This window comes from Coccinella septempunctata, chromosome 6 (assembly GCF_907165205.1).
Source record: "Coccinella septempunctata chromosome 6, icCocSept1.1, whole genome shotgun sequence".
NCBI lineage: Eukaryota > Metazoa > Arthropoda > Insecta > Coleoptera > Coccinellidae > Coccinella > Coccinella septempunctata.
Window position 1 is genome coordinate 33,357,170 of NC_058194.1, and position 24,757 is coordinate 33,381,926.

A 24,757-nucleotide genomic window follows, 5' to 3' on the forward strand; every position below is an offset into this window, starting at 1 on the left:
GAGAAGTCGTAAGCATAGACGAATCTATGATTACAGAAGAAGTTTGCCGGATTGACATTCGAAGCCATTCTTTCAGAATATATATTTCCTAATTGTGTATTATTTATCGTATCAAAATCAATTGGAAGGTTTCTTTTTTCTATACGACTCCTCCTGCTTCCATATTTTTCGTCCGCGCAACTCTATGATATCCTGCCAGGTCTTCCTCAGAGCCCTGAAGGAGAAGCGATAAAAATGAAATAATTCGATCGTTATCGATGAAAATTTCGCACTTACAAGGCGAGATTATACATCTCGACGGTGTTCGGGAGGAAGAATTTCAAACAACCGAGGATCCTCAACACGAAATGATTCAGAAAGGCTATCTGCTGTTCGGGCATGGTTGCGACGTTATTCTTATCGTACACTTGCAACAGAATGCAATCCGGTCTCTTCTCCAATATTTTTTCGCCTTCTTCGTGCAATTCCTCTGCGATAAAACGAAAACGATCATCAAGCAACAGTCGAATCTGTGGCCATTACGGGAGAAGGGTTGCCAACCAAAAAACAGATTGACAACTGACAATTAGGCTTAACCAAAGAGTAACTCGTTGTTTGTTACTCTTTGGCTTAACCTCAAATCGTTCGATGATCGATTAAACTCACGGTAATAGCCCTCCGCCAACTTTCTGGCGACCAGGAATTGCTTGGAGAAACATCCCATATCGCCGCAGGCCAAGACGAGATAAATCAACAAATCGTGCTGTTTCGGATCGCTGTTGCTGAACGTCTTCGTTTGCATGACCTCCTTCAGTCCTCTGGCACATTTGGCGAAGAAACTGGCCCTCAAATCGCAACGTAGGATGTAGTCTTTCACGTCCGACACGAATCTTTTGTAGTCGGACTGCGGCATGCTGGCGTAGATGGGAAATTGCTTGAATTGAAGGATGACTCAAATGAGAGAAATTCAATGCTGAATTCGGCAATAGTTTACCTCGAGGAGCCTCCCTATTATCAAAGCGTGATAGTTCTGCCACGGGATCATGGGGAACAATTGATAGATCTCGTGATCGATCAGCTCCAAAAATTCGTTAGTTGTGGTGGTTCGGTCGATGCAATGGCCGATACCGGCCAGGAACATCATTATGATCTGAAATTGCCGAGAATAACGTTGAGTCCCGGTTCTTGATCGTTGCTAACCTTCCGTCCTCACCTCTTGAGGAGTGAAGAGATCCTCGTTTCTCTTCAGGATGCAGTAGATCGTGTGACAAAAGTCGAAAGCGTGTTCGAAGTTGTGGTACGGCAGGGTCCTGCCGAATTTCCTGATGGACAGGATGAATTTACCCAGGTTGCCGACGTCCAACTCGTCTGGCTCTGCGAATTCCCTGATCATCGCGTAGACCAACAGCGGTATTTCTTCCACCAATTCCTCGGAGATGTACCATTTGAATCTGGGAAGTTAAAACAACTTAGGGACACGATTCTGAAGGCCAAACAATGGATAATTTAGCCGAAACTCACTCTGCAAACGTGCTGGGTAGTTTGATGTTCAAATTTTTCATGAAATGATTGTAATCGTGGATACAGGGGGTCACTTGTCGGTTCAACAGGGAGACGGTGAGTTCGTTCATCTTCTCCTGGAAATTCATTGTTATCAGTAGAAGCAATCAGAAGAAAATCGTTTCGAACCGACTTGTCTCTTGACGTGTTCGTGCAGGTTGCTGAACTGCAACACCAAAGCGAAATAAGTTGCGAAGACGTCGAACAAGATCTCGTCGGACTTGGTAAAGCATCCATTCTTCTTGTTCACCACCTCTATCACACCTTCAAAATAAAAAGATAACGAAGTGACGTAATAAAACAGGTGAAAAACTAACCTAGAATGTCATTCTCTCCCTTGACAGCTACGCAAAGTACGGATCTAACGATAAAACCCGTCTTATCGTCGATTTCCTTCCCAATTTTAGGATCGGTGAAGGCGTCTTTGATATTGACGGGCATCCCGGTCTTCGCAACCGAAGCCACTATCTCGTGTTCTTTCTCCACCAACTTGACCTTGTTCATCCTACGGATGCCTTCAGATTCCTCGATGCCTTTCTCGTAAATATCGGCGACCAACTCTTCGCTTTCTCTGTCTAACAGATAGAAGGAACTCCTCTCCGACGCCAGAGTCAACTTTACGAATTTCTGGAAGAACCGCACGCTTTGAACTGATTCAGTTCAGACTAGTAGGCGAGGAGATCCACCTTTGAGAGCCGATTCGACTTAAAAACTCTAATAAAATTAATTTCATAGATACTGAGGCCAAAAACAACACTATCTGATCTATGAGCCGAACCGGTACTACCAACCCCTGTCTGTGATCGGTGCTGACACATGTCAAACTGACGTTCGACCTCAAGTGGGAAAAAATTCTATGACCGTGGATTTGTTGACATTCCCATCTCGAAACCGTCTGTCCTCAAGCGTACAAAAGAGAGGGTACCACTCGAATTTTTCTTACCACCATCTCCGAGACCATCTTATCGGTAGGCACGAACTCCTCGAGGAACACCTTGGTCAACGAGAGCAGATAATCGTTCAGCTCTTGTTTCTTGTGCACTGCCACCCTCTGCAGGTTCTGGTAGATGGCCGCGCCCATCCATCCGGTGATCAGAGTGGCAATCTTCATGTCCTTGTCCTCGAACTGATCCTGCGAGGTGTCCCTGAACAGCTCGATGACCGCGTAGACGTCGCCATCTGGTGTCACGACCGGTACGCACAGAACAGACTTCGTCAGCTGATCTATAAAGTAATCCTCATGAAATTTAGAGTCCGAATAGAAGGAGGCAGTACCTTTTTGTCCGATACCCATCGGGAACCTCTCGTCTTGAAGGATATCTTCGATCATCACCAGTTCTTTCTTGGAAGCCACATAGGCAGCAACTATGGTACCTTCTTCGACCTTCCATCGGACTCTAGGTTCCGGTATATCGAAGTATCTTTGACTCTGGTAAATCTCACCAGTAGCCGTCTCAACAATGTACAAAGACACTCCTGAAAATCTAGCGATACACAAAATTCTATTAGGGTATATTACATACTTACCGTGCGCATGCGTTGTCACCTTCAATACATCCGCTGATTCGTGTAGAAGAGACGGTAAATCTACGTTGTCCGACAGAAAACTAGTGAGATCTCTCAAGAGTACGCTCGGTTTCCTCTCGAGATGTTTTTTGAACAGTTTACTCTCGGGTACAGCCGGAGCTTTGTATTTTTTCCTGATTACTTTGACGTAAGGGGCTATAACCCTTCTAGCCGCTTTGTTGGGGACCGTTAAGGTCAACCGTGGCGCCCTGTGCATTTTTCGTTCAAGAAGAAAGTGAAAGTATGTAAAAGCTTGTATATCTTCGAATAATTATACAGTAAATGATTGATTTATCAGTAAACGTCAAGTTGATGGGTCGAAACACAGAGTTTTTATTTATACGCAGAGTTTCATCAAAAGAATAATTTATTATTGCATAATATATAAGTAACAAAATATCTCTCCTTATTATAAGTATCACAGACGTAAGGACACTCTAAAATTGGTTGACTTAATATCACTAATCTCAAAAAGACACTCATAATAAAATTTGATAAAGTGGCAACTGAAAATTTCAAAAATAAATCGTAGATTCTTGGTATATAAAGTAAAAAAATCCTAAACAAACAAAAATACAATAACGAAGAACACTGATAATAAATTTTTCATCTAGCTCTCATTCGTAAAATACTGATAATAATAAAAGTAGTTAAAAATACCGAAAATTTTTAGATAGACCTCTGGAAATACTCGAAACTTAACAAAAGGCACATGAGGTTTTATTCGATCTGGACTAGATTAACTTCTTAAACTCCAAACCAAACGTAAAAAAGTAAGGCTCAAAGTATATCGAAATATTGAGAGAGCAAATGCCTGATATGATCAGCTTGTTGAACGTCACGACCGGTCTGATTCAACCGATACAGTACCGGACAATCCAGTGATATACACTTCGTATCTTCCAGAATCTGGGTGCACGAAGAACAAATCTAAAACAACGAATCGGTGAGTCGCGAATTGCAACAAATACTTGTGGTACTCACCAATTTGCAATTATAATAAGACGCTTCCCACTGTCGGGCCCTTTCGTTCAAAATTGTGACGGTTTCCTGCGGTTTCTTACAGCAATCGTCGCACAGACCGCTCTGGGTCTGAACCCCGCAGATGGCGCACAAAGTCGATATGAAATATTGGGAGATGGTCGATTTTTTGGCGGGCGACGTGGATGTGGGTAGGTTTTTCAGGTGTTTCCTCGGCATCTGGAGGAACCTGCGAACATCAGGGATGTATCGACCGAAATTTTACCTCTCGCTGTGCCTTACCAGTGGTGAAGATCGGCTCCGATCAAGTTGAAGCACCTGTTCAACGGCGGTATGATGACCCTGGTGATGTAGTACAGGGCGTTCGGTCTCAACGAGGGATCTTTCAGCAATTCGTGAGGACTTCTCACCATTCGGATTAGAGGAAGACCTGGGGGGCCGTTTATTATGACGTAAGGTACCCGTTCGCCCCTCCTGGGTTCGGCCCTTTTATCCACAGCCACCCATTTTCTAAAACAAACGACGTTAACATATGGCAGGGGCGGAATGACATTTTCGAGATATTCCCGGGTGTACACGATCAGTGACAGACAGTACCGGCAGTTCCGTCAACTGTCAGCTGTCAAAACAAGGTGATGGGGGAACTAACAGTTAACAATGGATCTCTCAGCTCTTGAAGAATATGAACATCGACAAGTGTTACGATCTGAATTGGACTGGCCAATTTGCCATCGTCGATACAGTTATTTTGTGTAGTTTTCGATGATACAGTGTGGTTTTATTCAATGTTGCAAGGGCAGACAGAAACCAGAGAAAAATATTTATGTGCAGGGTGCGTCAGAGCCTATTAGTTAGATAAAATTGAAACCAAAGATTATAGAGTAGAAAGATAGGAAACGAAGCGACTAAAGTTATGTGAGCGCCATCTCTGTTTCAAATGTGTTTCTAAGGCCCTTAGACTGGTTAAATTTTAAATCGTATGAAATTTTGCGAGATGTCACAGTCAGATGGCCATTTTGATCAAACAGGTTCTGAATGTTTTGATTCTCGTATCCATAGACAACCTCGTATCGCCTTTTGTTTTTCGAGCCCGTTCTAGTTTTTTTTTTATAGATTGCAAATAAAAATTTATCACATCCAACAGCGTATTTCATTGATAGCAAACGATTCCAAACAATGTTCAGATGAAAACTAACATCCTGGTCACAAAACAAAACCATCCTTTTGTTTTGTCGCTCAGGATGTTTGTTTTCCGATCTCAACAAGGTCAATATTGAAATTCAATACAAGGAAAAGAATTCGAATTTCGCGCCCCTCAATTATAAAACAGAAAACTGTTATTGAACAGTTTTTCTGTATTGATAATACGTTTTCAGCGCCATCTCATTGTCAAATGTGTTTTCACTGGCCAAAATGTAGTGGGTTTTCAGTACTAGCAATATGAGGGCGTTTCCTATCTTTCGACTCTATAATCTTTGATTGAAACCGTGGCCAGCATCTACTCTTCCCTTCGATGCTAGTTGACTAGTCCGATTTAGATCGTAATATTTGTCGATTTTCATACAATGAGCGTTATGTATCTGAATTATGAACAATTCCGCAGTAAAACGTGACAACTTAACTTACTTAGCTAATTCTAGCGATGGCACACAAGCCCCCGGTCGATACCCAGTCAAACCTCTGAATTCCTTGGCGAAAGTGAAGTCCTTAATGCTGGTCCTGCCCGAAACGATCTTGTGGAACTGTTTCAGACAATACTCCTTCACCTTACTGACGTCCCTGGTCTCGAAGAGGATCCGTAACGATTTTTCCAACATCTACAACAACAAGAGTGAACTAAATTCGGTTCCCACCCCTGTTACGTACTGGAGTACCTTGGAAACAGCCGGGCATCCATCCCTCCTAACCGTCTCTATACCCTTAGCGTCGTAAGTGGGTACTTTCTGTTCCGGACTTTCGTACATATACCCGACGTATCTCTTCTTGGTCTGCAGTATGCAAGGTTGGTACACCTTCTCCAACTTGAGTTTTACCGGGTCCGGATTCTCGTTACCCACAGCTTCCACGATCTTCTCGCCGATGGCGAACGCTTCCGGTCTGGATTTACCCGGACACAGCACGAACAGAGAGTCCGTATCGCCGTATACCACCTTTACACCCCACTCCTTGTTCCGATCGACCAACGCGATGGTTCTCTGAAGGGTTTCCCTCGCTTTACTCACTATACTATCGCCCAGTTCCACTGAAGGCATACGCCCGCTGAAATTGGCCGCCGTGTAACCGTAAGTCACGTTCGCTATCAACTTCAGGCCCAACTGTCGGTTGTGCAGGACCTTCTGCAACACAGAGTCGCCCTTGTTCTCTTTCATCGACTTCTTAACCATCAGTCGCGTGTCCAGTATCTCCCTCAACATCCTTGGCATGATACCGTCCCTAACGTTTTTCTTGACGAAGGCAACGCCGCAAGGTGAAAAATTCAACAGGTCACGCTTCAGTAGGTGCTGGATCCTTTCCTTCGAGACTCTGAGGTTAGAAGCTCCGAACTCGAACTGGGTGTTTTTCCCCAGCGACTCCACCCTACCAGCGCAGGTGGAGAAACAGTAGTTGTAAGCTATGATAATGGACGGGTATAGACTCTGAAAGTCCAGTACTATAACGGGGTCGGTGTAAAGTTTGGATTCCGGCTCCAAGACTAAAGCTATGTGTTCCGGAGCCTTCATATTGGCCCTCTGTTGGACGCTGGGCGAAACCGCGACGTAGTTCAGCGGTTTCGCCAGTCTCAACATCATGGACTCCACCCTGAACTGCGAGCCCCTGGATAAAACTTCGTAAAACTGGATGCCGAACAGTCTGGCCAACTCGCTGGTACGCCCGACGAAATCCAGCTGCTCCAGTATCTTCAACTGACAACTGACGCACGTCATGTAGTAATCGACGGTTCTGTGTCTGAACAACGAGCTTCTATGGCTCCACCACGTCGTCAAATCCTTGAAGGAGTACTTGGGTATCCGTCTCTGGAGTATCTCGTACACCGTGCTCTGTATGGTGTAGCTCTGTAAGGCTATCTCGTGTCTTAATAACCTCCACAGATCCAGGACCACTCTCCCGGTGACCTTGAGATCCCCCGTTTCTTTCTCGTTGAATTTCAGATGTTTATCTTTGACCCTCGAGATTTCCGGGATTATATTGATGCCTAAGTGGAAGCAGCGTTCGATCAGGTAGCCCCAGGACAGCATCTGGATCTCGTAACCTAACAAGATGTCAGGGTCCCAACGGATGACGAATTTGGTGAATTCCTCGAACAGTTTCAGCTCGTCCTCCACGTATTCGACGTCGTAAGATATCCCGGTTCCGTCTAGGATACGCTTAGATTTTTCATCGTCGGTTCTTGGGTTAACCGCGAACAACCCTTCGCATTTTCTGGGTTTTACAGTGTTTTCCTCGACGTCGTTGGAGATGCAGTAAAAGATGGCTTGGATCGGGTCGTACTGGGGGTTAGGTTTGAGATCCTCCCGGGTGTTCACGTGGAGTTCCATGGATAAGATCGTGAGGTATTCGTATTTCACCGAGGCTCTGGCGTTCTGGTAGTTCTGGACGGAGCACTGGAAGCCGTAAGTGTTGTTGGGACTGGCGCCGGATATGACTCCCGAATGCTCGGAGCTCTGGGATAAAAGGGCGGATTTTCTGAGGGTCGTAGACTTCCCCAGCCTCCTCTTACGTCTGGACTTGGCCAGGACCGGACTGCTACCCCTGGACTCTCTGGATCTGCTCGATTTAGGGGTCAAGGTTACGTCGGAGGTTGCCAGACTCTCCCTATTTTCCGTGACCTCGTCCTCACCCAAGCTTATCTCTTTGAGGAGCGCCATGTTGTCGATGTTCGATTCGGGAGTCTTCACTGTATCGGTCTGTGGCGTTGTGGGCGTCAAAGTGAGCGTCAGATCCATCGATAAATCGTCGTCTGAACAATCTCCGTCTTGACTGGACGCGAAATAGATCTTGCTCTTCCTCGTTTTGGACTCTTCGACTGGTTCGGTCGGTACCGAGTTTTTTTCGAGCCATTCCTCGACTTCTCTCCTGGTGGGGGGTTTAAATAAGGGCCTTATAGTGCAATCTCCCTCAGGGCAATAAAAGATCCTCTGGTGTTCCCTCTTCCCAAGTCTCAGGTCTAACGGGTAGTATTTCCTCCTGTAGTGGTCTAAACCTTGAAAACTAGACTCAAACTCCGGTACATCCCTGGTGGTCAGAGTCTTGACCTTGAGGACGTTTAAACCGACCTCCATGGAACCGCTGGCGTCCTCCACGTTACTATAAAAGGGTTCTAAATGTCGCATCGAAGGTATGCCGTAATCGCGTAGGCTCAAAATAACCTCTAACCTATTGGGCGGTTTGTACAGGGGCTTGTAATAGACCAAACCGTTGGTAACCTTCGGAGTTTCGCGTTCTTTCGCCTCCGTATCCGCCGGCGTCGGATCCAAAGGTGAGATTTCGTCCGGATTGTCGTACTCGGGCGTGCTCAGCCACATGTCGTCGTCCAGATCGTCGTCTTGGTAGGCGTACGGATCCTCTATGTTCCCCAGATCGGGCTGGACGTCGACGACAGGGTCTGCGAACGTGGAACAACCCGGCTGAGGGAAGTAATTGCGGGCCAGGTCGTACAGTTCCGAAGCCGAAAGTCTGAGGGGTGGTTCCTCGTTTGGTCCTTCGTCGAGGATCGCCGCGGCCTGCTCCTCAATCGGTTGTTCGAGAGAAGGATCGTCCTCGTTGACCTGTTCGGCTTGCCTACCTTCGACACTTTCGGTACACGGTTCATCTGTTTCAGTCTTTGCCTCTGTTTTCTTCGTATCGTCGTTCTGACTTTGTTCTTTTTCGGTATTTTGCGCGTCCTCAGCTTCGGTTTCAGTGGGAGAGCTAGAATCGAAATTTATCCTTCGTTTGATTTTTTTCATGTTCTCGGTGATTTCGGGATCTTTCCTGAGCTCAGCCTTGTTTTTCCTGGAAGAGCACGAGGTACTGTTGTGAAACTGTTGAGATCTGGGTTTTTTTTTATTAGTGTAGTGAAATATGCATTTGTGTTAATTCGTAGCAAAGGAAAATTGCAGAAATAGGCAAACCCAAAAGTTTGAATACTCAAAACCCATACAATATTGATTTGAGGCAGCTAAATTGAAGCCAAAACTAGGTCACAATAAGAATAAAATTTTTTCAACAAGCAAGACGCAGTTCTGGCTTCCATTTTTCCAATCTACGGCTAAGCAAAATAGAAATATTTTGTTAAAATGGACTGAAACTTCGTGGGAAATGTTGTTAGTTAACTGCCAACAGCGGAAATCAAAAATCCCAATTAGTACAACCTTTCAAACGTCCTGTTTATCTAATGAAGTAATTGAGGTGATAAAATTGCATATTCGGCCCTAAAAAAAGATCTGTCAACCTCAACAACCCAGGGCCATTCAAATACTAAAAATAACGAGCGTTCGAAAAAATTCGTAGTCGCATAGATGCTTCACGAGTTCATGAAAACTCTTATTGAAATACGAAAAATTTCACATCGACAGATCCAAAATTGCGAATCGTGGAAAGCACACAACAATTAAGATAATGGGAAATTCTCCTCAATTTGGGTTATCACAGCATATGCAAGTTTGAACTGAATAATTATGAGTTTCATTCATGAATTTTTCTAATGCACCTCGGAAACTATTCAAAATCATTCTTCAAATATGAGGTTTTAAAATTTAAATCGCTTCGTTTCTAGTTCACGATTCGGCAACAGCGCGTACTAGATAAAAAGAACAATGGCTTGTTCATAAAACAACAGCTGTTGTTTTACAGGCGCGTACTCACTGGCGAGCCTCAACAGCAACCGGCCATAAAACTATAAAACTTTACGACCTTCCTCGTTCGTCGCAGACTTAACAGGCAGCCATCTTTGTCTATCTCATCAAGATAGTGTCCTTTATTATCAACGCATATTCAAGATGATGTTGCCAACTTGTGCAATAGAAACGAAACACTTTAAATTTTAAAAACCCATTTTTATTTTTCGTTTTTGAGTGCTCAAAATAATCTTTTCGGGAAACGGTTGCAATTTTTATTTCAAGATGTGACGTTTCAAAGATGTTTCATAAAAAGTACATCATTTTCGTCAGAAAGAGTGTTCCCAATTGTATCGTAGTGGTTAAATAACTCATCGTAGTGAAATCGTGTAATTCGGCGTGTTCAAACTTGTAACATTACGATGTTGAATCAGCGAGGAACAATTGTCGAATTCTGAAAAAACTACTTCTCCGGGCGGGATTCGAACCCAAGAACTTAGGGAGTGTAGGTCCAGTGCTCTAACGCCGAGCTACCAGAGAACAGCTTCCATCCCCACATGAGAACTCCCAGAATTCAGTGTTAGTAGTATTGCATCATTGAATCCCGTGGGCAGCTTGAATTTTTTTGAACGCTCGTTACTCCTACAAAGTTTCTGCAAAACGATCAACCGCCGAATTTCCCGAACAACATAAGCGTATGAATTTATTCGACTCGAGATAAATTACACTAATTATGTCCACAAGACCCACAACCATTGAGAAATCCACTAAAGACTAAAACCCCAAATATATCCTCAAGTGCTAAAGCTTTCCACCAGAACGAACTAAAACGAAGCGCCCAAAAAACTCACTTTTTCGAATCGGTGTGCCCGGTATTGCTGGTGGACCGCCCTGTCGACATTTTCAAAGGTGAATAAAAAAAAAGAACAAACTCGAGATTTTCGTATCTTGGCCGAGGAACACTTTGAAAATCCGATGCGAAACGCTCGGTATATTTCCAAACTATACCTCGTCGGCCAAGCAGACTCTGATATACCTGAGGCGGACGTGAAGATTGGCAGGGAGGAGTAGGTCGACCTTGTTTTCTTACTGCTGCGACTACTTCGAGGCTTGTCCCTTTCCTCTTCGTCCGAGTCGTCGAAAGCGCCATCTAGGAACTGTATACTCTTCAAGTTACAACGGGCGTCCACCGTGCTGGATTCCAGAAGTTTATTCTCGCTGATGGTGAATCTATCCATCACCGAATGGACGGAGTGGAAGAACAGCGCTTCGTTCTGCTTCTGCGCCCTGAATATATCCTCTATGCTCTTCTTAACTGTCGGTTTTTCAGGTGGGGGATCATTGAAATTCGTAGATACGTCGAGTACCTCTTCTTTCCTTGAATCTGCGGTTTGTACTTGTTTCTCCGCGTTTCTTTTCGTTGGTATCTTCTTTGTTGCCTTGGTTCTTGTGTTTATCTTCTTTTTTATCTCGCTGTTTTTTGAATTTTGTTCGAGCGACATCGAATTTGTGCTTGCGAGTTCGTTTTGGTTGACGTCGCATCCTATATTGCAAAATTATTGATCAGAATTTGTATAGGGTGGCGCAAAAGGGCGGTTCCAGTGGGGACCGAAAGTCGAGCTTCGAAAGATTCCAAAAAAGATCGTCAAGACCGAAGAGTAGCACCGAACTCGATGAAATTTCGAGATTTATTACTACACTGCGCAAAAAAATTAACGCACATTCTGAAAATCTCAATTTAAATGAAAGTTAACTCTTCATTGACTTTATAACTTATTTTTTATGTTTAATCGGGAAGGTTTTGAACGAAACAAGACACATTAAATAGAAGAAAAATTCAGGATTTCACCGAATCTTATGTGAAAGAAGAGAAATGAACAATTTTAAAAATACTGAAATGCTGATAAGTTATTTAATACTCGGTATTTCCAACCCTTGCGTTAATTACAGCTCGGCAACGACGGTTCATACTCAAAATGAGTGATCTTAAAATGTTCTGATCTAATCCTTCCCAGATTTTTTCGAGTTGGATTCCTAAATCATTAAGAGTAGCTGGATGATTTTCTGAACTTCTCAGCCTTCTATTGAGGTTATCCCAAACCTGCTCAATCGGATTGAGATCTGGACTTCTTGCTGGCCATTCCATTCGAGAGACTTCAACCTCTTCAAGGTACTCCTGAACGATGCGCGCACGATGGGGTCTGGCATTATCCTCCATAAAAATGAAATTTTCACCAATGTATGGGGCAAATGGCACTACATGCTCTTCAAGAATGTTCCTTATATATTTATCAGCATTCATAGCTCCATTATCAACGACCACTAGGTCTGTGCGAGCAGTCAAAGATATTCCACCCCATACCATAATCGATCCTCCCCCGAAACCAGTAGTAGTATTTAGGAAATTGCACTGAGCATATCTTTCATGTGGACGTCTGTATACAAGGTAACGTCGATCACAATGGTAGAGGCAGAATCTAGACTCATCTGTGAAGAGAAGTGTTTCCCAATCGGCCTCTTCCCAATGGATATGCTCTCTCGCAAAATCCAAACGCCCCTTCGATGGGCTGGGGTAAGGGCTGGGTCTCTTGCCGCGACACGAGGCCTTAAATCATATTCTCTGAGGCGATTTCTTCTTGTCTGAGTGCTAATTTGCACCTCATGAGTTTGCTCAAGCTGAATTTGAAGGAGGCGAGCGGTTGCAAACCGTTGTCTCAACGAAGAAACTCTCAAGTAACGTTTTTGAATGGCAGTTGTTACCCCTGGTCTTCGGACATTCATACCTGCCTCCCTGAATCGCTGCAACATTCTGGACACACTTGTATGGGAAACTCCAAACCTTTCTGCAATTCTTGTGTATGTCCACCCTTCTTCTCGCAAAACTACCGCTTGGGCACATTCCTCTTGGGTCAAATTGCGTGTTTCGCGTTGTATAGCGATCGAGTGTAGAAAATCAAACGAAAGAAAAACTATTGATCACTAGAATTGATCGAGAACAACTGATTTTAGAATGGAGCCAATACATTCAAAATCTGATAATATCATCTTTTTTTATTCCTGCTGGGAAAAAACATCTGTATTGAAGAAAACCGTTGAAAGTGGATAACATATGCATGCATAATTCTGATAAAAATAATTATCATTGAGAACACCTTCAGTTGTAGAATAAATTTGAGATTTCCATAATGTGCGTAAATTTTTTTGCGCAGTGTATTTTTAGAAGAGTTGTTCTTTTAAAATATGTATCACATTTAGATCTGCAGTGTTTTTTCTGGGAGATACGCGACTCGAAAGTTGACTAATCCTGGAACCGCCTCTGGTGGCGCACATAAAAGCAAAAAACACTCACCATTGTTATTTTCTTCCCTCATATGTACGTCAGAAGGGATCAATTCTTTCGAAATCACAGTTCTACTGACTTGAATACGACTAGTTGAACGTGTTAATGTCTCTATGCGCACTAATTTTTTAATTTCCATGGCTGAAATTGGCAAAAAGTTAATAACATATTTATTATCGTAAATCCACGATCAACTCACGTTTGAAAGTATAAGGTCTGTACCCAGGGATTATTTTGAAAATCGGTTTTGCGCCTTTGTTAAGGTCTTCCCAACATTTGGCATAATCCCTGCAGAATTTCTGCACCAGCAGTTTCCTCTTATTGTGGTTCTTGTGTAACTCTTCCTTTCTATCCGAGAATCTTTGCCTCTGTATCGTTTTCTTCACTTTATCGATTTTAGTTTTGTCCGCGTTAACGGATTTTTTAATCGATTTCCACCTGGTTATTGCAGAGGATGAAGAGGAAGATTCGTTACCACCGGTAGAATTCAAGGAAGGCATGTCCCTTTTTCTCCTAGCTATTTGCGGCAAGTGTAAATTTTCACTTATCACCACGAGCTCGCAAGGATTTTTCAATTGCTGCCTCAGCATCTCTTTATGTCTCTTAACCGCATTTTTCCTGGCGACTCTTTCTCCCACAGATGGATATGCGAAATAATCGTGTTCCTTATCGATGATACCTTGTATAATTTGATTATTCGACTTTTTAGCTTCCACAATTTTAGAACTGAACAGTTTTTTATTCAACGAATTTTCTATGTGGGGATATTTGTGCTTCGATTGGCATCCCTGCGGTAAATATTCCAAAGCACGATTCGTATACTTTTTTTGACTTGATATTTTTACTTCGAACACTATGGATTTATCCATTTGAATCGATTGCACAGTTTTATCTGAATCTCTCATGTTTTCGATGGAGTTTGGTGAATATGGAAGTGAATTGTTGTTATTTTCCATGTGCAAGATCATTTTCTCATTCAAAGAACTATAAACAAAAAAAAATCCGGTATCAGAATCTAAAATCCACACTAATAAATAAAATTGACGTGTAGAGTAGAATATAGTAGACTAGACTTTAGTATAGTAGAGTTAAGCAGAGGAGAATGGCGTAGGAGTAGAGTAGGACAAAGCAGAGTAGAGAAAGAGTAGAGTACAGTACAGTAGGCCAGTGTAGAGTTAGAGTATACTCGGGTATAATAGAGTACGACAGAGTAGAGTAGACTAGAGTATAGTAAACAAGATTAGAACAGATCAGACAAGAGTTGGACAGAGATGACTAGAGTAGAGTGAGAGTATACTCAAGTATAGTAGAGTAGGGAAGAGTAGAGCAGAACAGAGAGAAGTATAGTAAAGTTGGGCAGAGCAAAGTAAACTAGAGTAAAGTAGAGTAAGAGTAGATTTGAGTATAGTAGAGAAGGGTAGAACAGAGTACGACATCGTAAGAGTAGAGTAGGCTAGTGTATAGAAAAGAAGAGTAGAACAGATCAGACAAGAGTTGGACAGAGATGACTAGAGTAGAGTGAGAGTATACTCAAGTATAGTAGAGTAGGGAAGAGTAGAGCAGAACAGAGAGGAGTATAGTAGAGTAGGACAGAGCAAAGTAAACTAGAGTAAGAGTAGATTTGAGTATAGTAGAGAAGGGTAGAACAGAGTACGACAGCGTAAGAGTAGAGTAGACTAGTGTATAGAAAAGAAGAGTAGAACAGATCAGACAAGAGTTGGACAGAGATGACTAGAGTAGAGTGAGAGTATACTCAAGTATAGTAGAGTAGGGAAGAGTAGAGCAGAACAGAGAGGAGTATAGTAGAGTAGGACAGAGCAAAGTAAACTAGAGTAAGAGTAGATTTGAGTATAGTAGAGAAGGGTAGAACAGAGTACGACAGCGTAAGAGTAGAGTAGACTAGTGTATAGAAAAGAAGAGTAGAACAGATCAGACAAGAGTTGGACAGAGATGACTAGAGTAGAGTGAGAGTATACTCAAGTATAGTAGAGTAGGGAAGAGTAGAGCAGAACAGAGAGGAGTATAGTAGAGTAGGACAGAGCAAAGTAAACTAGAGTAAAGTAGAGTAAGAGTAGATTTGAGTATAGTAGAGAAGGGTAGAACAGAGTACGACATCGTAAGAGTAGAGTAGGCTAGTGTATAGAAAAGAAGAGTAGAACAGATCAGACAAGAGTTGGACAGAGATGACTAGAGTAGAGTGAGAGTATACTCAAGTATAGTAGAGTAGGGAAGAGTAGAGCAGAACAGAGAGGAGTATAGTAGAGTAGGACAGAGCAAAGTAAACTAGAGTAAGAGTAGATTTGAGTATAGTAGAGAAGGGTAGAACAGAGTACGACAGCGTAAGAGTAGAGTAGACTAGAGTATAGTAAACAAGATTAGAACAGATCAGACAAGAGTTGGACAGAGATGACTAGAGTAGAGTGAGAGTATACTCAAGTATAGTAGAGTAGGGAAGAGTAGAGCAGAACAGAGAGAAGTATAGTAAAGTTGGGCAGAGCAAAGTAAACTAGAGTAAAGTAGAGTAAGAGTAGATTTGAGTATAGTAGAGAAGGGTAGAACAGAGTACGACATCGTAAGAGTAGAGTAGGCTAGTGTATAGAAAAGAAGAGTAGAACAGATCAGACAAGAGTTGGACAGAGATGACTAGAGTAGAGTGAGAGTATACTCAAGTATAGTAGAGTAGGGAAGAGTAGAGCAGAACAGAGAGGAGTATAGTAGAGTAGGACAGAGCAAAGTAAACTAGAGTAAGAGTAGATTTGAGTATAGTAGAGAAGGGTAGAACAGAGTACGACAGCGTAAGAGTAGAGTAGACTAGTGTATAGAAAAGAAGAGTAGAACAGATCAGACAAGAGTTGGACAGAGATGACTAGAGTAGAGTGAGGGTATACTCAAGTATAGTAGAGTAGGGAAGAGTAGAGCAGAACAGAGAGGAGTATAGTAGAGTAGGACAGAGCAAAGTAAACTAGAGTAAGAGTAGATTTGAGTATAGTAGAGAAGGGTAGAACAGAGTACGACAGCGTAAGAGTAGAGTAGACTAGTGTATAGAAAAGAAGAGTAGAACAGATCAGACAAGAGTTGGACAGAGATGACTAGAGTAGAGTGAGAGTATACTCAAGTATAGTAGAGTAGGGAAGAGTAGAGCAGAACAGAGAGGAGTATAGTAGAGTAGGACAGAGCAAAGTAAACTAGAGTAAGAGTAGATTTGAGTATAGTAGAGAAGGGTAGAACAGAGTACGACATCGTAAGAGTAGAGTAGACTAGTGTATAGAAAAGAAGAGTAGAACAGATCAGACAAGAGTTGGACAGAGATGACTAGAGTAGAGTGAGAGTATACTCAAGTATAGTAGAGTAGGGAAGAGTAGAGCAGAACAGAGAGGAGTATAGTAGAGTAGGGAAGAGTAGAGCAGAACAGAGAGGAGTATAGTAGAGTAGGACAGAGCAAAGTAAACTAGAGTAAGAGTAGATTTGAGTATAGTAGAGAAGGGTAGAACAGAGTACGACAGCGTAAGAGTAGTGTAGGCTAGAGTATAGAAAAGAAGAGTAGAACAGATCAGACAAGAGTTGGACAGAGATGACTAGAGTAGAGTAAGAGTATACTCAAGTATAGTAGAGTAGGGAAGAGTAGAGCAGAACAGAGAGGATTATAGTAGAGTAGGGCAGAGCACAGTAAACTAGAGTAAAGTAGAGTAAGAGTAGATTTGAGTATAGTAGAGAAGGGTAGAACAGAGTACGACAGCGTAAGAGTAGTGTAGGCTAGAGTATAGAAAAGAAGAGTAGAACAGATCAGACAAGAGTTGGACAGAGATGACTAGAGTAGAGTAAGAGTATACTCAAGTATAGTAGAGTAGGAAAGAGTAGAGCAGAACAGAGAGGATTATAGTAGAGTAGGGCAGAGCACAGTAAACTAGAGTAAAGTAGAGTAAGAGTAGATTTGAGTATAGTAGAGAAGGGTAGAACAGAGTACGACAGCGTAAGAGTAGTGTAGGCTAGAGTATAGAAAAGAAGAGTAGAACAGATCAGACAAGAGTTGGACAGAGATGACTAGAGTAGAGTAAGAGTATACTCAAGTATAGTAGAGTAGGGAAGAGTAGAGCAGAACAGAGAGGATTATAGTAGAGTAGGGCAGAGCACAGTAAACTAGAGTAAAGTAGAGTAAGAGTAGATTTGAGTATAGTAGAGAAGGGTAGAACAGAGTACGACATCGTAAGAGTAGAGTAGACTAAAGTATAGTAAAGTGGAGTAGAACAGAGCAGACAAGAGTTGGACAAAGCAGACTCGACCAGAGTAAGAGTAGACTCAAGTATAGTAGAGTAGGGAAGAGTAGAGCAGAACAGAGAGAAGTATAGTAGAGTAGGGCAGAGCACAGTAAACTAGAGTAAGAGTAGATTTAAGTATAGTAGAGAAGGGTAGAATAGAGTACGACAGCGTAAAAGTAGAGTAGACTAAAGTATAGTAAAGTGGAGTAGATCAGAACACACAAGAGTTGGACAAAGCAGACTCGACCAGAGTAAGAGTATAATAGAGTAGCGAAAAGTAGAGCAGAACAGAGAGGAGTATAGTAGAGTAGGGCAGAGCAAAGTAAACTAGAGTAAAGTAGAGTAAGAGTAGATTCGAGTATAGTAGAGAAGAGTAGAACAGAGTACGACAGCGTAAGAGTAGAGTAGACTAAAGTATAGTAAAGTGGAGTAGAACAGAGCAGACAAGAGTTGGACAGAGCAGACTCGACCAGAGTAAGAGTAGACTCAAGTATAGAATAGTAGAGTAGGGAAGAGTAGAGCAGAGCAGAGTGGAGTAGAATGGAGTAGGACATATCAGAGCAGTAGAGGACAGGGTAGGGTAAAGTAGAGTAGCGTAGAGTAGTGTAGATTATAGTAGATTAGAGTAGAGTGGAGTGAACTGGAGCGAAATAATAGAGTTAAAGTTTTTTTTTAATTCAATGAATAAAGTGAAGTGAGGAAAGAAAACTTACGTGATTTTGCCCAACTCCAATTTGAAGACCAAATCATTAGACTCCCGAACATGCGAAATGGGATCAACAGAAATCTGTGTCTCACCATCGGAACAATTTCCATCCAATTGAGGAATAGTTGGAAATTCTCTCGTACTTTGCTCGCTTTCTTCACTAATCTCTTTTTCTTGAACCGTCTCATCGTCGTGGTGAATCTGCGAAAGTTTAATAGATTCGTTCAACAAGTCTTCTGAAGATCCTATAGTAATTGTCATATCGTGATCTTCGTCAACATCCTCATTTTCGTTCTTGGAAACTTGAGACAATATGCTGTCCTCTTCGACAACAACGTTTTTCTCCAGATCCTTCAGCACATCCAACAAATTCTGCACGTCTTGATCCACTGTTATGTTCAATGTATCATTGGATATTGTTTGATCCAACTCCGCATCGAAAGATACATCGGATTGGGTGTTTAAAGGTGAATGAAAATCTACATTGGAACAGTTTAATAAGGGTTTGTCGTTGGGGCATTCAGCGGGGTATATGCTCAGATTGAAATCGTTTTTATCTGGATCTTGCGAAAGGATTGCAAGTCTCTCTTGCAGGGCTCTTTTGAACAATTCGTGTGACTCGGTGGGGTCTACGTTTGTGTTGGACAATGAAAGATAGTGGGGCAGTTGCGAATCCTCATTTTTGTTTCTACGTCTTTGTCGTTCATCCTCCCATAGTGCTGCAATACCTGGATTGGCTGCTAAATTGCCTAAAGAATTTTTTTCGTAAAAAAAATCCCAACAAATAGTTTTTGTACCTTACCTGACTCTACTTCTTTCCTATTTAATATATATTCTCCCATAGTATCACACTCTAACTCGCAAGAGCTAACTTTAGACAAGTTTTCTTCAACAAATTCCTCATTTTCCCTTACTCCATCAGTATGTCTGAATTTAACTTGGGATAACACAATATTGCTCATACCGTGAAGGTTATAATCGATCATGAACTGAAGCGTAAAATTTAAATGCGTTTCATGTGGTTGGTATATTTTTCCCAAAACCGATTCATTAAAAAGGAGATTATTCACTCTTTTAATGAGCATAGGATTGTATAGGTACACTTTGAAGAATTGATGTTTCTTCGAATGATATCCATAAAAAGGTCTACAAGTAACATACTTTCAGAAGATATTTGATTCGATATCACTTTTCACTTACATTCCAGAAACTAAGACGATTTTATATATGTGATGATTATTTGAAGATGCTTGTCCGAGGCTAATATTTATGGCCTTATCTAAGTTAGAAGCTATTTTATACATCAAACCATTCGGTTCTTCAGTTCCATCATATGGTATATAAAAATAAGGAAATATCCCATGAATATGTACACAAATTTTCTTCCCTAAGTAAAAAAAACAAGATAATTTCCCAAATAAAAGAGCATATCCCATAAATAGCCTCACCAACTTCTGTAGACCCGAATACTCTAATAACAGGAACTTGGTGTGTTGCCGAGCCCCTAAATTGTGAAAATGTTACATCCCAGTTTGGAACAGGAGCACTCATGTAAAAATCAACATCAAAAATTCTAACTAGAAGAGGATCCATCGTGATATGTTGTACAATACGAAAGAACAACACAACAAAAATTGATAATTATAATTTTTAATAAAAACATTAATGAATCCTAACTTTTATATCATTTTGAAATTTTGATTTTGAATTGAAACATTTGAAACTGAATATGATATAACCTGAAAGTTCTCTTCTGTCAAAACCATAGACTAAGGTCCACAATCAAAACAAGAGGCATGTGAATATTTCGAAAGATATTATCAAGTTAGAATAATTTCGTTATCCATCTGAAACCTGAAGTCTTTTATGTAAAGCACTCATATCCATGAAGCCCTGTCTGAATAATATTGTATTGAGAAAAATTTCGATCGAAATAACCCTTAGACCTTATGGAACGTGATCATTTTTGAAGCGTTAACTTAACTGTCTGTGATCAACGGTTTTTGTGTTTTTTCTGCCATGAGAAAGACGTTCAAATTCGTCGACCAAACACCAAACAGAAACTCTGGAAGAAATTAACAAGTGAATCAAGTTTATATGCAACAGAGGTGAAAGATAATCAAAGATTCTGTATTAAAAATGTCCCATTTAAAATTATTGTGTGACTCAACGTCAGCCTTAAACATTGACGGACCTATAACGAGAGGACCTCCGATGAGATCCCAAAAAAATAATGCCGACTCAAGTATGTGTAACAGGAGTATAAATACTTCTAGAAGATCCCTATCAGTTTCCAATATCTCCGTCTCAAAATCTCCAACGAGAGCAGGATGTGCAGATTTTATGAGATTTGGAAGAGAGAACAGAAGAAGAAGTAGATCCTCCACCACAAGTCCCAGGAAAACACCAGCAGGTGATAGGTTCATACCTATGAGAAGTGCCATGAACTTCGACCTGGCTCACGTAATGCTCACAAGAAATACGGAAAGTCCCAGTATGAAAGATTTTCAGAAGATTGTTGCCGATTGTCGAGGTGAGGATATCTCTAAACAGAAGATCTTGTCCTATAGAAAAAAGGCGCCTACTGCGCCAGATGGCTACTTGAATCCGATGAGGGTCTTGTATTCCCAGACGAAAACACCTACTTCGACTTCCAAGAACGGCGCTAGGTATATCCCCACAGCCCCTGACCGAATTCTGGATGCTCCGGATATTTTAGACGATTACTATCTGAATCTGGTTGATTGGAATTCTAACAATATATTAGCTGCTGCTTTAGGAGCCAACGTTTATTTATGGAATGCAGGTAAGTTACATCTTGAAGTTGATTGTGTTTAGTGTACCAATATTCGATTTTAGGTACTGGAAATATTGAACAACTTCTAGAATTAGAAGGAAACGACTATGTCTGCTCTGTATCGTGGATTCAGAATGGCGATTTCTTAGCAGTTGGCACAACGACCGGAACGGTGGAATTGTGGGATTGCGCAAACTTCAAACGTTTAAGATCCATGGCTGGTCATTCGGCTAGAGTTGGAGCGTTATGTTGGAACAGTCACATAGTTTCGAGCGGAGCTCGAAGTGGTCAGATAATCCACCACGACGTAAGGCAAAGGGAACACATCGTCGGAACCGTAAACGCGCACGCACAAGAAATCTGTGGCTTGAAATGGTCTCCTGACGGCAAGTTTTTAGCCAGTGGTGGCAACGATAACTTCCTCAAAATATGGTCGGTAGAGGCGGGCGGTTACCATTCCAAAACGACCCCCTTGCACAGTTTCAACCACCACGTGGCAGCGGTGAAGGCCCTGGCCTGGTGCCCCTGGCAGACTCACGTTTTGGCCAGTGGAGGTGGGACCGCCGACAGGCACATACGCTTCTGGAACATCAACACGGGGGTATGTTTGAATGCCATCGACACGAAATCTCAGGTTTGTTCATTATTGTGGTCCACTCACTACAAGGAAATCGTATCGGGCCATGGTTTCGCCAACAACGAGATAATAATCTGGAAGTATCCGTCGATGACCAAAGTTACCGAATTGTTGGGTCACACGTCCCGGGTTCTGCATCTGGCCATGTCGCCAGATGCCACCACCGTGCTCTCGGCGGGCGCTGACGAAACTCTGAGGTTGTGGAAGTGCTTCACTGTGGATCACATCAGGAAGAAGACTGCGCCCACCAGGGAGAAACGCAGTGTGCTTAAACAATCGATTCGATGAATTAGATGCACAATGGGTTGGTGTATAAATGTTCTTTTTGTTTTGTTATAAGATGTACCGAGTTGTATTGACTTTCTTCAATAAATATAAGAAATAATAGTTTTCTATTGAAGCCAGAACAAGTTTCTTCACTTACACGATTACACAGATACCCCAAGGAAGAATCGTTCGGTTCTCATATTTTCTAACAGTTCCTCCTAGATTTCTGAAGTAAAAGTCTGAACAAAAATTTTAAGAGTGTTTTCGTCTATTAGAAATCCCCAAATGACCAAGAATTCGCATCCTACGATTATAGAGTCCGAAAAAATTAACTCCCGGGCGGAGCTCGAACCCACGACCCTTTGATTGCCTGTCAAACGCCCTATCACCGAACTAACGGACCTCGCACATGAGATCCACTTTTTGCAGGAATTGAATGAGAGATTCTATAGACAATTCCTTTCCAATGATCGTCTAGATCCATTTTACTTTTTACCCTGATATCGACGATAATAGGATAAAAGGTAAAATGGATCTAAACAAGCACGAATCCAAGGAATAGTTAAATAAAAGAACCAATTTTAAAATAAACAGTTTTATTAGAATAATATGGATTTCGCAAACTGACAATTTCACTTAAACAACTAGAAGTGCACTAAAGCATCATCCCCGTAAAAAAAAGTTGCCATGTGTGGAATCACGAATATTTAGCTTCTGACAGTGAATACTGAGGATTTCCAATCTAAATCAACTGGTTGGCTGTTGCGATAGTGCACCATTACAATGTTATATCCAATATGTACCATTAACTTTACAACACTTAGATTTACGGTAAAAATAAAATATGAACAAAATAATAAAATCTACAACTACAGCGACCTTTTCAAAAAACCATTTAACTACTCTATTAAGAGCACTTTCTCGGACAGAGTGTAAACATCATTGTTCAATTTCACGTTTTCTGCTATGAAAAATTATTTTACACGAAACCTGTTTCTTCGAAAAATCTAAATCTACCCAAAAAAATAAATTACTACATTTGTATCACACTTTTGATCGGTAATTTGAAAATAAAAGCTGCGTCAGAATTAGGACTTTTTTATCACTCCCTTCGTTTGAAGCTGCTCTCGTTTTTAGAACCGAGTTCCGAGGTTTTTTCGATTTTCTGATGCTGAAAATATCAATTTTGCGGCCGTAAAGTGGGATTGAAGAACGAATATACACAAAATGCCCGTAAACAGAAATAAAATTTAAACATCATAAAAAAATAATAACGTTTCGAAAAAGGAAAAATAAATCTTCTAATCTTTCAACCAATGATGATATTCGAATTTTTTTGTGATATTCTGCAACAAAAAATTTCACAGACATCATCAATACTTCAAGAATAACTCACAAATACCAAGAAAATTAAGGGCACAAAATGAAGAAATCATTTTTGCCTTTCGTTGAAAATGTTAAAATGCTAGTTATAGTCTTTGAGAAACACTGTTGACATTTGCATACCATTTCCCGAAAATACTTGAAAAATAATAAAATCTTCAATGTTCCTTCAATAGTCATGGAAATAAAAGAATTCTACAATTTTTTCAACTGAAGAAACTGAGACCCCAAACAGTCAACCTCCATCCTTAGAGGGTGTGATAGTTGAGTTCGGTTCGAGCCCTGTAGAATTTAAGAGCGACAAATCCAATCGCCATCAATCCAGATGCCAAAACTATGCCTCCGATGAAACTGGGGCCGTCGAAACCACGATTCGAAGGTGGGCTTACAGTGGTTGTAGTTACCGGGGCTGTTGTAGAGCTTGGAATTGGTTTTTTAGTGGTAGGAGTTGTAGGTGTTGTTGGTTTTGGCGTAGGTGATGGTTTGGGAGTTGTAGGTGTGGTTGGATCTGTCGGTTTTGGTGTAGATGTTGTTGGATCTGTTGGTTTTGGTGTAGGATCAGTTGGTTTAGGTGTAGGTGGGGTAGGATCTGTTGGTTTGGGTGTAGGTGGGGTAGGATCTGTTGGTTTAGGTGTAGGATCTGTTGGTTTTGGTGTAGGTGATGGTTTGATGGTTGTAGTTGATATCACCGGACCAACTGGAAAGGAAACATCTGCTGTTTTGGCTGAAGAACCTAAATGAAAAAAATTAATAGGCTTCATAAAAATTAAACAAATTCCATCTAAAGCAAAAAATGAAAGTACTTCAAAGAATGTATATAACCTTCGAAAACTACACGAAAAAACGATTTTTGCATTTATTTTCCCTAGCTTATTACATCGAAGAAAGACATTGTGCAACAATCTTCATTCAATCATATGAAAATTGCATCACTTAGGCGTTCCTCCTTCGACAATCAGACGACTAAACTACGAATCAATTACATCAATTGAATAATCTAAAAAACGAAGGAGATACTGCAGAATAACATTATTCCTACCGTTCTTTGTAGCTTCTGTTGTAATCACTGTGACATCGGGCAAGGTTTCATTTTTACCATCAATTACAACATCTGGAAAAGTGAATAAGTATCGATTGATCAAAAGATTGAATTCTTCTCAAAGGAAATGCGTATACATACCTGCATTTCTTGTTACTCCAGCTTGACAGCCATATAAAAAACACGCAAGAACAACAATCACTAATTTCATGATTACGGTTTTATATTCCGAATGATTGAATGAAAATTTCGTAAAAATATGGGGTTCTCAACTGAATATTCTTCTCAATTCTTCAATTTCTTTCTAGAAAACTTAACTGCATTTCTTTTTTCTGCTGCAATGACATTTATGACAAATGACGTGGGGGAATAGAGAAGGTGAGCAGAAATTTTATTTCAAGAAAACCCCCACATTCTTCACTGCTTACTC

General features: G+C 41.3%; 4 protein-coding genes across 5 annotated transcripts; 1 reads left to right on the top strand and 3 right to left on the bottom strand.

Moving 5' to 3' along the window:
* Positions 1 to 65: 65 nt before the first annotated feature.
* On the bottom strand, positions 66 to 3,426 carry LOC123314857 (cAMP and cAMP-inhibited cGMP 3',5'-cyclic phosphodiesterase 10A-like). The gene is made up of 10 exons (XM_044900247.1): positions 3,067 to 3,426; positions 2,815 to 3,015; positions 2,483 to 2,763; positions 1,857 to 2,166; positions 1,673 to 1,803; positions 1,501 to 1,616; positions 1,193 to 1,430; positions 974 to 1,129; positions 646 to 913; positions 66 to 469 (listed from the first exon to the last, which is right to left on the bottom strand). Exons 1-10 carry the CDS (start codon positions 3,320 to 3,322, stop codon positions 273 to 275), a joined length of 2,154 nt encoding a protein of 717 aa, XP_044756182.1. The 5' UTR covers positions 3,323 to 3,426; the 3' UTR covers positions 66 to 272.
* A 28-nt stretch (positions 3,427 to 3,454) lies between these two features.
* On the bottom strand, positions 3,455 to 19,959 carry LOC123314854 (DNA polymerase zeta catalytic subunit). 2 transcript variants are annotated; one of them, XM_044900242.1, is made up of 13 exons: positions 19,653 to 19,959; positions 19,405 to 19,591; positions 19,007 to 19,350; positions 18,212 to 18,953; positions 13,442 to 14,226; positions 13,252 to 13,383; positions 10,939 to 11,445; positions 10,754 to 10,793; positions 5,961 to 9,078; positions 5,713 to 5,903; positions 4,369 to 4,596; positions 4,090 to 4,315; positions 3,455 to 4,035 (listed from the first exon to the last, which is right to left on the bottom strand). In XM_044900242.1, exons 1-13 carry the CDS (start codon positions 19,795 to 19,797, stop codon positions 3,886 to 3,888), a joined length of 6,795 nt encoding a protein of 2,264 aa, XP_044756177.1. In that variant the 5' UTR covers positions 19,798 to 19,959; the 3' UTR covers positions 3,455 to 3,885. The 2 variants fall into 2 exon arrangements, with proteins under 2 accessions (XP_044756177.1, XP_044756178.1); XM_044900243.1 differs by lacking the exon at positions 19,653 to 19,959 and having other exon boundaries at positions 19,007 to 19,364; positions 19,405 to 19,545.
* Positions 19,960 to 20,201: 242 nt separating this feature from the next.
* LOC123314859 (cell division cycle protein 20 homolog) lies at positions 20,202 to 22,045 on the top strand. Its single transcript, XM_044900250.1, has 2 exons — positions 20,202 to 21,010; positions 21,064 to 22,045. Exons 1-2 carry the CDS (start codon positions 20,344 to 20,346, stop codon positions 21,924 to 21,926), a joined length of 1,530 nt encoding a protein of 509 aa, XP_044756185.1. The 5' UTR covers positions 20,202 to 20,343; the 3' UTR covers positions 21,927 to 22,045.
* A 439-nt stretch (positions 22,046 to 22,484) lies between these two features.
* Positions 22,485 to 24,685, bottom strand: LOC123315241 (extensin-like). Its single transcript, XM_044900859.1, has 3 exons — positions 24,469 to 24,685; positions 24,328 to 24,399; positions 22,485 to 24,021 (listed from the first exon to the last, which is right to left on the bottom strand). The coding sequence occupies exons 1-3, from the start codon at positions 24,536 to 24,538 to the stop codon at positions 23,537 to 23,539; spliced, it is 627 nt and encodes a 208-aa protein (XP_044756794.1). The 5' UTR covers positions 24,539 to 24,685; the 3' UTR covers positions 22,485 to 23,536.
* Between the last annotated feature and the right edge of the window lie 72 nt (positions 24,686 to 24,757).